Below are 13,714 nucleotides of genomic sequence, written 5' to 3'. Positions count from 1 at the left end.
TTGCTGCGCAACAGCTGCCTGCTGCACCGCATTGCGTTGCGCCCTTCTTGCGTCGCGGATGCCGTACTGCCGTTGTAGGCTGCGGGGGAGGGAGTGTGGTCGCTGGGCGCCGCCGTTGCTGCTGCGCTGCCGCATGCCTGCGCCATCCAGGGTCTCCACCATGAGCTCAGCAAATGCCGCTGCCAGCTGCTCCAGGGCTGCAGGGCTGGCCGCTGACTCCGCTGCCGCTGCCAGGGCATCCAGCTGCCTCTGCGTGCCTGCGAGGAGCGCCACGGCTGCTGCCAGCTGCTCAGCTGTCCCCAGCTCGAATTGGCGCTGCTGCGGGGGTGCGGAGGTGTGCTCCTGCTGCGCCGTGCTGTCCCGCTGTACCGCCGGGGGTGCTGCTAGCTCCAGCAGGAGCGTTGCGTGGTCGGAGTGCTGCGTTGCCAGGCCCCAGCTGTCCACCGCCATGGTGGGCAGCCGCGGCAGGAGGCTGGCGCTGGCCAGCCAGTAGTCAACCACCGCCCTGCCGGTGCCGCGGCTGCCGAAGCTGGTGGCGTCGCCGCTGGTGGTGCCCGGCACTCTGCCGTTGCAGATGCGGGCCGCGCTGCTTTGGCAGAGGCTGAGCAGCTGCCTGCCATGGGAGTTGGGGGCCGCCGTGTCGCTGCTGCGGCGGGCAGGGCAGCCCGCGTCTTCGTCGCCGTCTGGCCAGTCAGGGAGGGAGGCGGTGCGCCCGTTGGCATCCATGGCGTGCAGCGCTGCGCCAGCTGCCTCGGCCTCCGCCAGCACATCCGCGTGCCGCAGGAACCAGGCCGGCACATCCTCGGGGCAGCCGGGGCTGCCCTGGGGCGGCAGGTAGGCGGTGCCCAGGAAGAGCGGCAGCCCGCCAGGCAGCGCGCCCTGCACCCGCACCCACAGCCGGCCGTCAGCCGCGTCGCTCCGCCACAGCGCTGCCGCCACCTTCCAGCTGTCCGCCAGCAGGATAGCTACGCCGCCGTACCCATCTGGCCGGGCTGCTACAAACACCCTGCTGTATCCTGGCAGCCGCGGCAGCGCCTCGCCCGGCTGCAAGTGGATCTCTGCTAGCAGGAGCGCCGCCGGCTGCTGAGGGCGCTGTGCCAGCGCCCACATGATCGGGCCAGCGCGGCCCTGGCAATTCTGGAATGCCAGCAGCGCGCGGGCCCCGCGCCCCTAGGCTGGCGGCAGCCCTTGGCGGCGGCGGCTGTGGCGGCGGCCATCCTGCGTCTGCCCCTCCTGCTCCGCCTCTTCTGCCTCCTCTGCCTCCAACCCCTCCTGCGCCTCCACCTCCTCCTCTGCCTCCTCCTCTGCAGCGGCCGCCGCTGCTGCTGCGGCTGTTGCTGCCGCCGGTGCGCTGCGGTCGCGGCGGCGGCCGCGGCTGGCCGCTCGGCGAGGCCGGGGCACAGGCGGCTCACGCATGCCACGCTGTGCCCAGTACCCTGCCCGCGCCGTTGTGGTCATTGCGGCCTCCTCCATCCAGCTGGGCTGCCAGTCCACCAGGTAGAAGCAGCCTGTCGGCGGTGTTTGTGCTGGTGGCGGGGGCGCTGGCAGAGGGCGCCGTCTTCCCCTGGAACCTGGGCAGGTAGGGCGAGGCCCCTCACCGCTGCTGTGGCACACAATCCGCCACGCCCAATGCTGCTGGAGGAATCATGTGGCCCGCCGCCGTGGCAGCAGCTTGCGCCGGGGCTGCCCTTGGGGGCTCGAGTTTGTGCCGCCTCCTGTGGCTCTAATCGCCGAGGCTGCCCCCTGCTCCTTTCCTCCTCCGCTCCCTCCTTTCCTCCCCGCAGGCTGGGCAACGCCTTCACGCTGTGGCTGGGCATCGACCCCCCCGACCTCTTCTTCTACGCCTTCCTGCCACCCCTGCTTCTCCACTCCGCCCTCTCCATCGACTACTTCCTGTTCAACAAGGCAGGGGCGGGACCAGCTTCCGGCCGGTACCAGCCTCCGCACAGATTCACTTTGCTGATTGGGCGCAGCTCGAGCCGCCCGGGCACAGCACCTGCTCCAGCCAGCGCAGCTCACAATCGGAAAGCAGTGCCTGTTGGATTGGGCTGGCCAATGCATGCCCTTGAGCGGTGCTGTTGCCCTTCCCTGCCCTTCCCTGCCCCTGCAGGTCATGATGCAAGTCATGGTGTTTGCCTTCCTGGTGGTGCTGCTCTCCACACTGCTGGCCACGCCCGTGCTGCTGTACGGCCTGCGCCTGGCGGGCTGGGGCTGGCGCTGGCAGCACGGCGCGCTCTTCAGGTGTGTGTGTGTGTGTGTGTGTGTGATTGTGTGAGTGTGTGTTGCCCCTCAACTGCTGCAACCGCCACTTGCTCATGTGGCACTGCCGCGATGCTGACGTGGCATGCAGCGCCATGCTGGCGTCCACCGATGCGCTGGCCATCACCGCGGTGCTGCGGCGGGCGGGCGGGCCCGAGTCTCTCATCACCCTGATGGAGGGAGAGTCCCTGCTGAACGATGCCTCGGGCAAGTAAAAAAGCGGAGCAGGGGGCTGGCCAGCCAAGCAGCCATGGCCGCTGCTGCTGGCAGCCTGATGCGCAGCTCAGCTCGTCGCCTTGCTCCTCCGAGGAGTGAGTCACCAGCCTTGCACAGACCTGTGTGCCACCGCCGAACTGACCCCTGCAGGCATCGTGCTGTTCCAGCTCTTCCACAGCCTGGTGCAGCAGCTGCCGGCCGGGGGCGGCAGCGAGGGCGTGCCCTCCCCGCTGTCAGTGCTGCCGCTGATGGCCTCTCAGATTGCGCAGGTTGGTGTGCCAGAGCCTCTCAACTTGATTGAATTCATCGGCCAGCAAGCGATCCGCTCTCCCTGGGACGGCAATCCTCTCATAGAACTGCTCCGCCCGCCTGGCTGCCTGCCTTCCTGCCTGCCTTGTCTGACCTGGCTGCAGCTGGCGGCGGGCGGCGTGGTGGTGGGCCTGGCAGCCGGCATGCTGACGCGCCGCCTGCTCAGGGCGCTGCGCTGGCACGGCGCCTCAGCATGCCAGGTGTGCCCCCGCCTGTGCTTGCTCGTTGGACTGCTTCTGCAGTGCAGCAGGTGCACAGGGCAAGAGAAAAGGTGATTTGGTGGAGGTCGGTTGCTGGGAGACGTGCAGGCGCTTGCCGCTCGCGCTCCGCGCAGGAGGTGGCAGCCATTCAGGCGATGGGCTTCCTGGTTTTCTACATAGCCAATGCCCCGCTGCAAGTGTCGGGTGAGGCGGCAGCCGACCTGGCACCTGCCACCGCTACCAGCCAGCCTGGCGGACGGCCTGCCTGATCCTGCAGGATCAAACTGACGCACATCGCCAGTTGCCAACAGATGCTGAGCAGCGCTGCTGGATTGGTGTTGGCCCTCTCATCCTGCTGCGCTTGCAGGCGTCATTGCCGTGGTGGTGTTCGGGCTGTATGGCAACTCCACCTCGCACTTTGAGCTGGCGTCCTCGCGCCACATGCGGGAGTCAGGTGCGCTCACGAGCCAGTGTGGCACAGCTGCCAGCCTGAGATGCCACATGTGTGTGCGCCATCCAGGTTGGGACCAGCCCTAGCTGCCGATGCATGTCCCGCCCAACTTGACAACGCTGCGCCGCCATTTTCCCGGCCCGCAGCTGCGGTGCAAAACACGGTCAGCTTTGCCTTGAACGGTGTGGTGTTCTTCTTTGCGGGTGCCTCGGCATGCAACTTCATGATCAGGTGTGAGGCATCCTGCGCAGCAGCAGCGCTGGGAATATGCACAGGCAGCATGGGGGCCTGCCAAAACACTGTGTGTCGCTGTCGCTGCGTACACACTGGCCAACCTATCCTGCCACACCCTGCTGCTGCCAGCCAGTCTCCTCCCACTTGGCCCCTGCTACCCTGTGCACGTGCCCACCCATCTCCTGCTCCCACCTGTCTCCTCCCGTGTGCCCCTAGCAGGGCTGTTGAGAGCCTCAGCGACTACTGGCACTCTTTTGCACTCTTCCCGCCCGTCTACCTGGCCATGTTCCTCATCCGGGGAATCTCCATCCTCCTGTTCAACCCCCTGTTCCACTTGCTGGGCTCCCAGGCGCTGCCCCTGCGGGCGGTGCTGTTTGCCACCTGGGGCGGGCTCAGGTGGGCGGTAGAGGCGGTACATGGGGTACCATGGTGGGCCATGCTAGGGTCCCCGCTGCATGCCGCCTGATGCCTGCCCAACTACCAGGAGAAGCCTCCCACGCTACAGCATGGGCTCAGCGCGCTGCCTTCTTTTCTGAGTGCCGCAGGGGCGCCATCTCTCTCATCATGGCCCAAGTCATCGCCACGGATGAGACTGTCGCAGGGCACAGCCAGCTGGTGTCGGCACAGGTGGGCCACTCGGCAGCCCCTGCAGGTGCCGCCAGCTGCCGCTGCCTGACGCATCACACAGCATGTATGGGATATGCATTGCTGGATCGGTCAATCCAAACAATCTGCCACGCCGCGCCTGCAGATGGGACTGTGGACCAGCCTGTTCGTGCTCAGCACGCTGCTCATCAATGCGCCCACTGTGCCGGCAGTGCTGCGCTTCACCGGCCTCACACAGGCGAGCCCGCTCCTCCCGTCCCCCTGCTTCCTTGCCAGCCAGGCACCTGTCGATATGCAGTGTAGGCCAGCTGACAGTACGAGCACGTTGCAAGCTGCAGGTGTCACCTGTCAAGCTGAGCATCCGCGAGAAGGCCAAGCGCGCGCTGCTGCGCTACACAGCAGCCGCCATCCAGGCAAGCCACCTTCTGGTGCCACTCCACCCTTCTGTTTCCCTCCTCCAATCACTACAGCTCGCCTCTGATGCTCTGCCTCCACACTGCACATGTGTGGCTATAGCATGCTTTAGCGTGTGTCGATGTGGAGACTGCAGGACTTGAAGAATGATGAAGATGAGATGCTCCGAGGCGTGGACTGGGGCGCCGTGGCCCGCTACGTCGACCTGTCGGAAGAGCTGCAGCAGTTCAGCCGCGCCGGCGGCGGCGCTGCTGGCGAGGTGGCTGGCGCAGGGGCGGCGCCGCGGGAGCGGCAGCTCCAGCGGGAGCCTCCCAGCCCCGGCCCAGATGCTTGGCACCCGCAGCACCAGGTGCCGCAGCATCGGCGGGAAGGGGTGGCTGAAGGGGAGGCGGCGGCCGCCCTGGAGCAGCAGGAGGAGCTCTTCGATTCGGCAGGCTGGGCTGCGCCCTCCAGCTTCTCTGGCAGCGCGCGGAGCCGGCGCGAGGCGGCGCTGGCTGGGCTTGGGTGAAAATGCTGGGCTGGCCCCGGCTAGCTGTTTCTGCACCTGGCCTGACGTCTGCCCCCAGTGCCATTATACCTGCCTGTGCCGCTGCGCTCATCCGTGTGTGGGCTGACGGTGGGGGGCTGCTACTGTGTCGCTCCTGCACGTCGCTGAAGTGCCTGTCTGCTCCCTTGCTTCCTGCCTTCTTTCCCGCCTGCAGCAAGCTGTCCAACCGGTCGCCTCTGAGCAGCAGCCGGCGCCTGCTGGGAGCCAGCCTGGCCAACTTCAGCCACAAGTGGGAGCCCCGCTCCGGGCCCCCGCTGGGCCCATGCGCGCCTTACTCAGATGGCATCATCGGCGGTACCACAGACCTGGAGATGCCGCTGCTGCCTGCCAGCCCCAGCCGCAGGCTCAGCGCGGCGGTTGCAGCAGGAGAGGCAGGTGGTGTGAGCGCCGCGGGTGGCACAGGCCGTCGAGCGGGCCGCATGCACCGCTCGCTGTCAGCTGCCAGCGGCTCCAGTGCCCGCAGCGGGGCGAGCTGCAGCGACTTGGGTCTGTCCCCCACTGGTGCCAGCGCCGGCACGGCAGCCACTGGCGAAAGGCTGGGGGTGAGCCGGAGCAGCAGCGTGGACAGGCTTACAAAATATGGCAGCTCCGAGTTCTCAGATGAATCACCCTTCTTCCCCGCTGCTGGCGCCGCTGCTGCCGGCAAGGTGGGCCGAAGCACAGTCGTGCCAGCAGTGCTCAACGCGCCTGCACAGCATGTCGCATGCATGCATGGCAATGCCGCATGCCACAAGGCTGCCAACCCCCAAGCCGCTTGTTTAAGACATGCTGCAGGAGTCTCCCCGCCTGGCCAGCGCCAAGTCAGCGCCCCAGATGCACACCATTGTGGAAGTCGCCAGCTCAGAGGTAGGCGGCACACAGGCTTGCCCGCTGTCGGCCCTGCTGGACTTTCCCGCTGCAAGGACGTGCATGCATTTATACGGTTTTGTGCGGTGGCTGCAGGAGGAGGGAGGCTTCTCCTCTGAAGAGGACTGGGCTGCTGCTGCTGCTGCTGCCGAGCTGGGCTCCCGGCAGCCGCTGTTGGTGCAGCCAGAGGACAGCAGCCGAGCCCTGCACGAACAGCAGGCAGCGCAGAGCCCCCAGTCCTTTGCTCCACTGGATTTCGAGGTACTGCCCAGCTTCCCCTCGGATGCCGCCTTCAGCATGCCCGACTCTGGCGCAGCCACGCCCACGCCAAATGGCAGCTTCAGTATGTTGCCGGGAGCATCAGGTAGCAGTGGTGCAGCTGCTGTCGGCGCTGGCAGCAGCAGCTTTGCCGCCTCTCTCCCCGGCTCTGGGCCAGGACCCGATTTGGCAGCTCAGCCCCCCGGAGCAGGCGGTGGGATTTCGGACAGCAATGCGGCGACTGCAGATGCAGCAAGCACCAAGCCACCACCGCTGCTGCGGCCACTTAGGCTGGGCCGCCCGGCACTGCAGCGCACCTCGGCACCTGGCGCCACCACAGCTGCCGCCAGTCGCCCCATGTCGCCGCGAGGCGCCCCAGCCAGGCCCCCAGCCCTTGAAGCACTGGCAGCTGAGGCTGCCTCAGGGCCTCAGTCCCCTCGCTCCATGCATGGGCTGGTGAGGACCAGCCTCCTTCCGGCGACTGCAGACCGGCAGGCGGTGCAGCACGTGAGCGAGCTGATGAGCGGCGACGAGGAACCCAGCCTGCAGGACGGCGCCGGCAGCTGCTCCGCAGCCAGCCAAGCTGCCTCGCCCCGTGCCACAGTGGCAGCCCACGGCTCACAGCCGACGGCGGCCATGGGAGCGCCTTCCGCCTCCAGCCAGCTGCTGCCTTCTGCCGGATCTGGCACACAGTCCCGCGTGTTGACTGGCAGAGGGCCCTCTTCTCTGCTGCGTCCCTCCCTCAGCGACACGGCCAGGGGAGGCAGCGGCCTGGGCGGCCGCCGCGGCTTTGGTGGCCTGCTGCAGGCTCGCCCCAGCGACGGCCTGGCAGCGGTGCTCCAGCCTCCCTCACCTGGCAGGATTTCCCCGCTCACAAGCAGCGCCGCCACCTCCCCAGAACCCTCGGAACAGGCGCAGCTGCTGCAGCCGAGGCAGGGACAAGGAGAGAGCCGGGAAGCTGAGGAGGCACTGCCGCCGGAGCAGCCGCCCCTGCCGCTGCTGGATGCTGCCCCGCCGGATGCTGAGGCTGGCCAGCCTGGCGCCAGCGGCGAGACCGCAGATGATGCAGATGCAGCAGAGGAGGAGATAGATACTGGGCTGGAGCTGGAAGGAGCGCTACCTCCACCCGGTGGCCTGCCCGGCTTCCCGCTGCGCTTGCCGACGCGCGCCATGACCATTGCTGGCATCGAGCTGGGCAGGAGCTTCTCTCTGGCGGTGCCAGCAGCGCCCCACCCACACCACGTGGCCTCGGCTGCCGAGCTGCCGCCCCCCGCGGGTGCCGGCGTGGCAGTCGCAGCCAGCTTTGCAGGGACTCCAGGCGTCAAGCCGTGGCAGGCAGGCGCCTTGCTGCTGCGTCGCAGCATGAGCACGCCCCTGACCGGCATCGCCGAGCAGCTGGAGCAGCAGCAGAAGCTGCCGCCAGGCCTGGATGCAGCGTCGGCTGCAGGAGAGTCTGCGGCGGGGGGCGGAGAGCCAGGCGCGCCCAGCAGCCAGGGTGGCAGCGGCCAGTGGTCTCATCCTGAGGTGCTGGCGGAGGCACGCATGCGCCTGGTGGCAGGTGCGCCGCACTCGTGTATGGTGCTGCATCTGTGATCTGGGAAGCTCTCGAGGTCTCCTGCACTCTCACACACTCTCATACTCGCAAACCACCCGACCTCCGCAAAGCACCGCCGATTCCCGCCCGGATCCCTGCAGGCCTCAAGCGCTACTTCCACGCCAAGCGAGGCGAGGGCCTGCTGTCGGCCCAGGGCCTGAGGATCCTGGACTATGCCTGCGACAGGGCCATCGATCAGGCGCAGGCGCCCCTGGTGAGCTCCAGCCACACTCTTCGCGCCTGCACTGCACTATGCAGGACAGGGCAGGATCAGCCTTGAGGGCTCGATGTTATTGAATAGACGGGGCAGGCGATGTGCCCTCAACCTTGCTCCAGTTTCGTTATCCATTAATGCTCAGCATTCCTGCATGGAGCCACCTCCCCATCCTGCAGGGCATCTGGTCGGTGGCGGAAGGGGAGGCGGTGGGCAAGTACTTAGTCCGGGCGCTGGCCTGGCTGTTCTTCCGGGCCAAGCGCCTCACCGGCCGCCTGCCCCGCTGGCTGCGCTTCCTGCTCATGCCGCCGCTGCGCTGGTTCTCAGGTGCATACAGCCGGCACTGGGATGCAGCTACTACTGCTTGATTGGGCTGCCTGCTTGCTTTAAGGCTTGGTAGACTGCTTGTCGCGGGTGCTCACAGGTAGCCCCTGGCGCCGCCCGCGAGCTGCCGCAGGGCTGATCGGCTGCGTGCTGTCTGTGACGATGCTGGTGGCGTGCGAGGTGGCTGTGGAGTATTGGATGGCGCTGACGTGGAGCCCGCAGGCATGCGGCAGCTCAGCTCAGGGAGCAGCCGCAGCTCAGCGCAGCGGGTAGTCACACCTGAGGACTGGCTGGCTTGGACCAGGTCTGCACATGCATGAGGATGGCGCGAGCATGCTCCTTCCTGCGCTGCAGGCACAGTGGCTGCGAGAGTCGGAGAAGGCGGGGGAGCTGCAGGTGGGAGCACGACACCAAACTGGAAGCATGTTTCAGCGCACCGCGCCCGCTCCTCTCCCGCTTGCCTCCCTGGGTTGCTGCCACCCCTGGCTGGCCCTCACTGCTGCCAGCCCCTGCCTGGCCCCACAGGCGGAGATCGCGGAGGAGAGCGCTCGAGTCTGCAAGTTCATAATCGACCGGGAGATCGAGGCGCCGGAGCGCTTCCAGGCCATCCAGAGCTACAGGTCAGCACCGCCCCTGCCCTGTAGGTTCCGCAGCGCTGGCCCCAGGCACTTTTCCAACGCAGCCTTGCCGCAAGCCTTGCCTGAGCCTGCCTTGCTATTGACGCCTGCCACCATCCCGCGCCCTGCCGCCTTGCCTGCAGGGCTGCCATGGCCATCCTGCGGCAGCAGTCTGCCTTTGTTGACGAGCTCTACGCCTCCGGGATCGTGAATGACTCTGAGCGCCAGGTCATGCAGGCGTGTGCAAGTGGCATGGAGACCAGACCAGCCCGGCCCTGGCCGTCCGCCCAGCCACACATGTTGGTGCGCATGGTGCCCATCAACACGGATACTGCTCACGCTGCCGCTGCGTCCCTGCTGCGCAGGAGCCGGTGCAGCGGCGCGGGCGCCAGCTGGAGATCCAGGGCCCGGTGTGGCGAGCCCCGTCGGGTCAGTGGCATGGCAGCCGCCCCTTGGTGCGGGTGTCGCATGCAAGCAGGCACATCGTTGCAACTGCTGCCAGCAGTGTGGAGCAGTGCCGAGTTTCGACGCGCGCATCTCGCCCCTCCCCACCACCTGCAGTGCGAGAGGTGCTGCGCGGCCTGCCCTTCCTGCACCACGTGCCCGACCCCATGTTTGACTGGCTGCTGGAGCGGGGCCAGCTGCTGGGTGAGGACCCTTCGAGTTGGGAGTTGGGAGTTGAGATGTGCTGTCACAATCTATCACGGCGGCCTGTCCCTTTCTTCTCGCCCTGTCCTGAACACGTGACAAGTCCCTCGGCCCCGTGTGCTGTGCCTGGTTTTAGCAAGTGCCTGATATCTCGCCCTTTCCACCGCTGCAGAGTACACCCGCGGCGAAGTCATCCGCTCCCCCGCCCCGCACCTAGGCGCCGCCATGGACTCGGGCCTGTACATCGTGGTGTATGGCCTGGTGCGCAGCAGCTTCACAGGTGGGTGCGCAGTACCGCATCAGTGACGGCGACAGCTGTTGCCGCTGCTTGCGGTGGCCCTCCCTGGCTGCCGTGCTTGGCTACAAACCCGCGCCGCCAGCGGCGATCCTCCTCCCCCCTTGCAGACCACCGCGGCGCCTGCCACGAGTACTTCCTTGGCAGCGGCGGCGTGCTGGGCCTGCTGGGCGCGCTGACGGGGCAGGCGATGCGCGGCTCTGGGCCCGCGGTGGCCGAGGCCAATGCTCTGCACAAGGGGCCCGTCATCTTCCACATCCCACAGGCAAGGCTGGAGTCGGCAAGCCCATGGCACGAGGGAGTTCAAATTTAGCGCTGCCTCGGGGACCAGGGTGCTGCTTGGCATTGCGAAGAGCCTGGAGCTGCCCGCCGGCAACACCGTGCCCGCTCCCCTCCTCCTCCTTCCGCCTCCACCTCCGACTGCGCCCGGCCGCCGCAGGGCGTCATCAAGCGCATCCGCCAGCGCGGAGCGGCAGGCGACCACGACTTTGCTCAGCTGGAGCTGGATCTGTTCAGGTGAAGGGCCTGCTGCTGCTCGGCCTCGGTTGTGGTGTCGCACAGCGGCTTTTGCATGCTGGTTTTGAAAACCGTCGCATCTTGTGCCGTGGTGCCCTGGACCGGCGCTGGTGCTGCCATGCTTGGCCAAGGGTAAGGTGATGGAATGTGGGGCGCTCTCAGCGTGCACACCACGGCTCTGCCGCCGCCTGATGCCTGTGGCAGGGTGGCTGGCCTGTACATTGTGGAGCGGCTGAAGGGCGAGGTGGTGGCCGCAGTTGCAGCCAGGTTCCAGCGCCAGGCGATCGACCGCGCCCGGCGGCGGGCCATCCACAAGGCCGCGGCAGCAGCTGCTGCGGCCAGCAACGGCGTGACCGCAGAGCGCGAGCGGGAAGTGCCGCAGCAGGAGGCCGGCGGCGCGGCAGGGGAGGCGCCGGCAGCAGGAGCCGAGGGGGCGCGGCAGGGGAGCCTGCGCCAGCGTGTGCATTGGGACTCCTCTCTTGGAGAGGAGCAGGTGGGAGTACAGGCGCCTGCGTGCACACCCTAAGAATCCCATACTGTCCGGCAGCACGCAAGGTGCAGGCAGCCTGCTTCTCAGCACGCATCCACCCCGCAGCTGCTGCCGGCGCCGCGTGCAACCCACCCTGCCGCACTGGGCCCCTCCCCTCAGCAGGCCTCTCCAGTGCAGCCCAGGGGCGGCGCTGCCGCTGCCGCAGCCGCAGCTGGCCCCCGGCCCTTTGTGCCGCTGTCAGACGCAGAGGTGCTGGCTGGAGTGGACCGCCGCAGGCTGTGGCACAACGCCCAGGCCTTTGCCCGAGGCATCCTTGCTGACATCAGGTGGGAGGCGGCTGCTGCTGGCGCCACGCACCCTGCTGGGGTGTGTGGCTGGAGGGCGCCGTGCGCCTCGCCCCCGCCTGGGCCGCCGAGCTCCTCAATGGCGCCGCCCACGCCTCACAAGCCCCACCCGCCGATCAAGCCGCACCCCTGCGCACACCTCCCTCCCACACTTCTGGCGGCGGCTGCCACGCTGGATGTGCAGGCACCACCTGCGGGATGCAGAGCTGCTTCGCCTGGGCCCCAAGCAGGCGTGGCGCCAGCGCAGCCACATGCTGCTGGTGCATGGCAGCCTGCACAGCGGCGGGGTGGCTGCCGAGCAGCAGGCAGGCGTGCTGGCGCCTGCGGTGCTGCCCTGGCTGGCGGCCCACCTGCAGTGCGACGCCGGCGCGCTGCCTGGCAGCCCGCGCGCGGCGGCGCCTGCCCAGCGGCTGGTAGCAGGTCCCGACGGTGCGCTGCTGCTGGCGTGCCCAGAGGAGCGCGGCACCCCGCTCACGCCCAGCAGCAGCGCTGGCAGCACCCCGGATTTCGGCAGCCCCTTTGCTGGCGCTGCAGGGTGGCCCGGCAGCCAGCAGCCGCAGCAGCAGGAGGGGGTGGAGCTGCAGGCCGGCAGCACCGAGCAGGGAGGCGACCAGCGGCTGCAGCAGGAGCAGCAGGAGCACTTGGAACCAGCGGGCAGGCCGCTGCGCCGAGTGAAGAGCCGCAGGCAAGTGGCAGCCAGCGACAGTGCGGGAGGCCATGCGCACACCAGCCTCGGCTGCTGGCCTGCTGATGCCTGTACTGTTTGCCAGTCTCCTGTGCAGGCTGCCGCTGAGCACCGCGCATGGCCTTGGCACCCAGTTCTCGGTTGGTCGTCCTTGACAGGGGTTCAGAAGGGATGTTGGTATGTTCATGTTCACGCGGCTCGGGGCCAATAGCATAAGAAAGAATTACGCGGGCAGGAAGGAAGAACTAGGCAAAATTTGTTACGTGACGTCTGTAAGAATGGTTAGGGACGGGGCTAAACAGGGCATGCAGTAGCACTAGGGAACAAGAGGGGAGTCGGGACTCAGGATCAAGAGAAGCATAGCACATTCATAGCAAAGCAGAAGAGAGAGGGTACCCGGGGGTGCATCAGGCGGTGCTGCTGCAGCGCCGCGATAAATCCATAAAACCGGAGCATATAATGAAAATGTCTTGGGGGGAGGCGTCGTGGCACCAAATCAATCGCACTCGTTTGCGCTGGAAAAGGGTGAATGGGTGAGATGACAGGGGGCGCTCACGGCACATGACGCGTTGGAAGGCAGCAGTCGGGCAGGGCACACGCGGGCAGGCCGCCCTCACAGATGTGCCGTTTGGGTGCTACTGAAAAATTCCGTCCGTCGGGTATTGTGCCTGGGTCGGCTGCATTGGGGCGCCTGGGTCTTGAGTTTGATGTCCGGTAGAAGGGCTTGTTGGGGCATGCGTTTCAATCCTTGAGGCCTCTCAAGGCCTTCAGGCCACCTCACAACAGGCCCAGCCTGCGCTTCAGGCGCAGACCTGCACATAGGGGCCACCAAACCCAAGGGCGCAGCAAGAGTGAGGGGCGCATGGCAGCGCAGCTGGGCATACACCTGACAGTGGCAAAGGCCAATCAGCCATGCGCAGGAAAGCCACTGACCGTCGGCATTGCAGTATGTGAGGCCGTTGACGGAGCGCCACATGGGAGTGACAGCTGCAAGAGCAGAGGAGCAGCCGGCAGGTTGAGGCAGCACGCCTGCAGGCGCTGCGCCTGCTCCCCTGCCAACAGCAGCGGGGCAATGAGAGGCAGGCGGCACCCACGACGGGTTCGCAGCGGGCCACAGCCGGCACGCACAGCACCCAGCTGACTCACTGGTGCCGCACTGCACGCAAAACTTGGCAGCCGTGGGCCCGGCGGCGGTGGCAGCCGCCAGGAAGGGCGGCAGCGCGCTGCTGTCCAGCACTGCGGCCAGCTGGTCGGGCGCCGGCGCCGCCACGGCGTCAAGCGCCGGCGGCTGCACCAGCGAGTGCGCCGCAGCGGCACGCTGCGGCCGCGCCTGGCGCGGCACAGCGGGCGGCGAGGCCGAGCCGCGGCGCTCCTTGGGCCGGCTCTCCACCTCCAGGTCGTCTGCCGAGCCCACTGACGCCTCGGAGCCTGTGTCCAGTGCCGACCGGTGCGGCTGCGCCGCCTTTCTCTTGTGCTTCCTGCAGCGGGGCGCGCAGGCCGGCGCGTTGCGTGTTCAGCGGGGCGTGACCAAGCGCTGCAGCTGGCTACAGCCAGGCGCCCCGAAACAGGCCTCTCGGGGGAGTCACCTCAAGGGCGATGCAGCGCGTTGCCCAGCCACCACCGGAATTACACCCGTCGCCACGGTTT

General features: G+C 67.6%; 2 protein-coding genes across 2 annotated transcripts; both read left to right on the top strand.

Annotated features, from left to right (window-relative positions):
* Positions 1-1,142: 1,142 nt before the first annotated feature.
* On the top strand, positions 1,143-2,474 carry CHLNCDRAFT_134391 (expressed protein; the record flags this gene model as incomplete). The annotated part of the gene is made up of 6 exons (XM_005847401.1): positions 1,143-1,203; positions 1,311-1,346; positions 1,498-1,579; positions 1,785-2,031; positions 2,111-2,241; positions 2,351-2,474. The coding sequence occupies 6 exons, from the start codon at positions 1,143-1,145 to the stop codon at positions 2,472-2,474; spliced, it is 681 nt and encodes a 226-aa protein (XP_005847463.1).
* A 35-nt stretch (positions 2,475-2,509) lies between these two features.
* On the top strand, positions 2,510-12,175 carry CHLNCDRAFT_134390 (expressed protein; the record flags this gene model as incomplete). Its single annotated transcript, XM_005847400.1, has 30 exons — positions 2,510-2,549; positions 2,626-2,744; positions 2,889-2,984; positions 3,119-3,188; positions 3,352-3,438; positions 3,582-3,666; positions 3,889-4,065; positions 4,215-4,296; positions 4,421-4,477; positions 4,614-4,703; positions 4,826-5,193; positions 5,391-5,883; positions 6,011-6,082; positions 6,179-6,425; positions 6,828-7,898; positions 8,036-8,148; positions 8,328-8,475; positions 8,606-8,652; positions 8,827-8,868; positions 8,998-9,092; positions 9,233-9,317; positions 9,455-9,518; positions 9,651-9,737; positions 9,910-10,017; positions 10,143-10,276; positions 10,472-10,548; positions 10,753-11,041; positions 11,198-11,364; positions 11,567-12,087; positions 12,165-12,175. The coding sequence occupies 30 exons, from the start codon at positions 2,510-2,512 to the stop codon at positions 12,173-12,175; spliced, it is 5,142 nt and encodes a 1,713-aa protein (XP_005847462.1).
* Positions 12,176-13,714: the final 1,539 nt, after the last annotated feature.

Source organism: Chlorella variabilis, assembly GCF_000147415.1.
Source record: "Chlorella variabilis unplaced genomic scaffold CHLNCscaffold_11, whole genome shotgun sequence".
Taxonomy (NCBI): Eukaryota; Viridiplantae; Chlorophyta; class Trebouxiophyceae; order Chlorellales; family Chlorellaceae; genus Chlorella; species Chlorella variabilis.
Note: the sequence above shows the minus strand (reverse complement) of the source record. Positions and strands in the feature narration are given on the sequence as shown.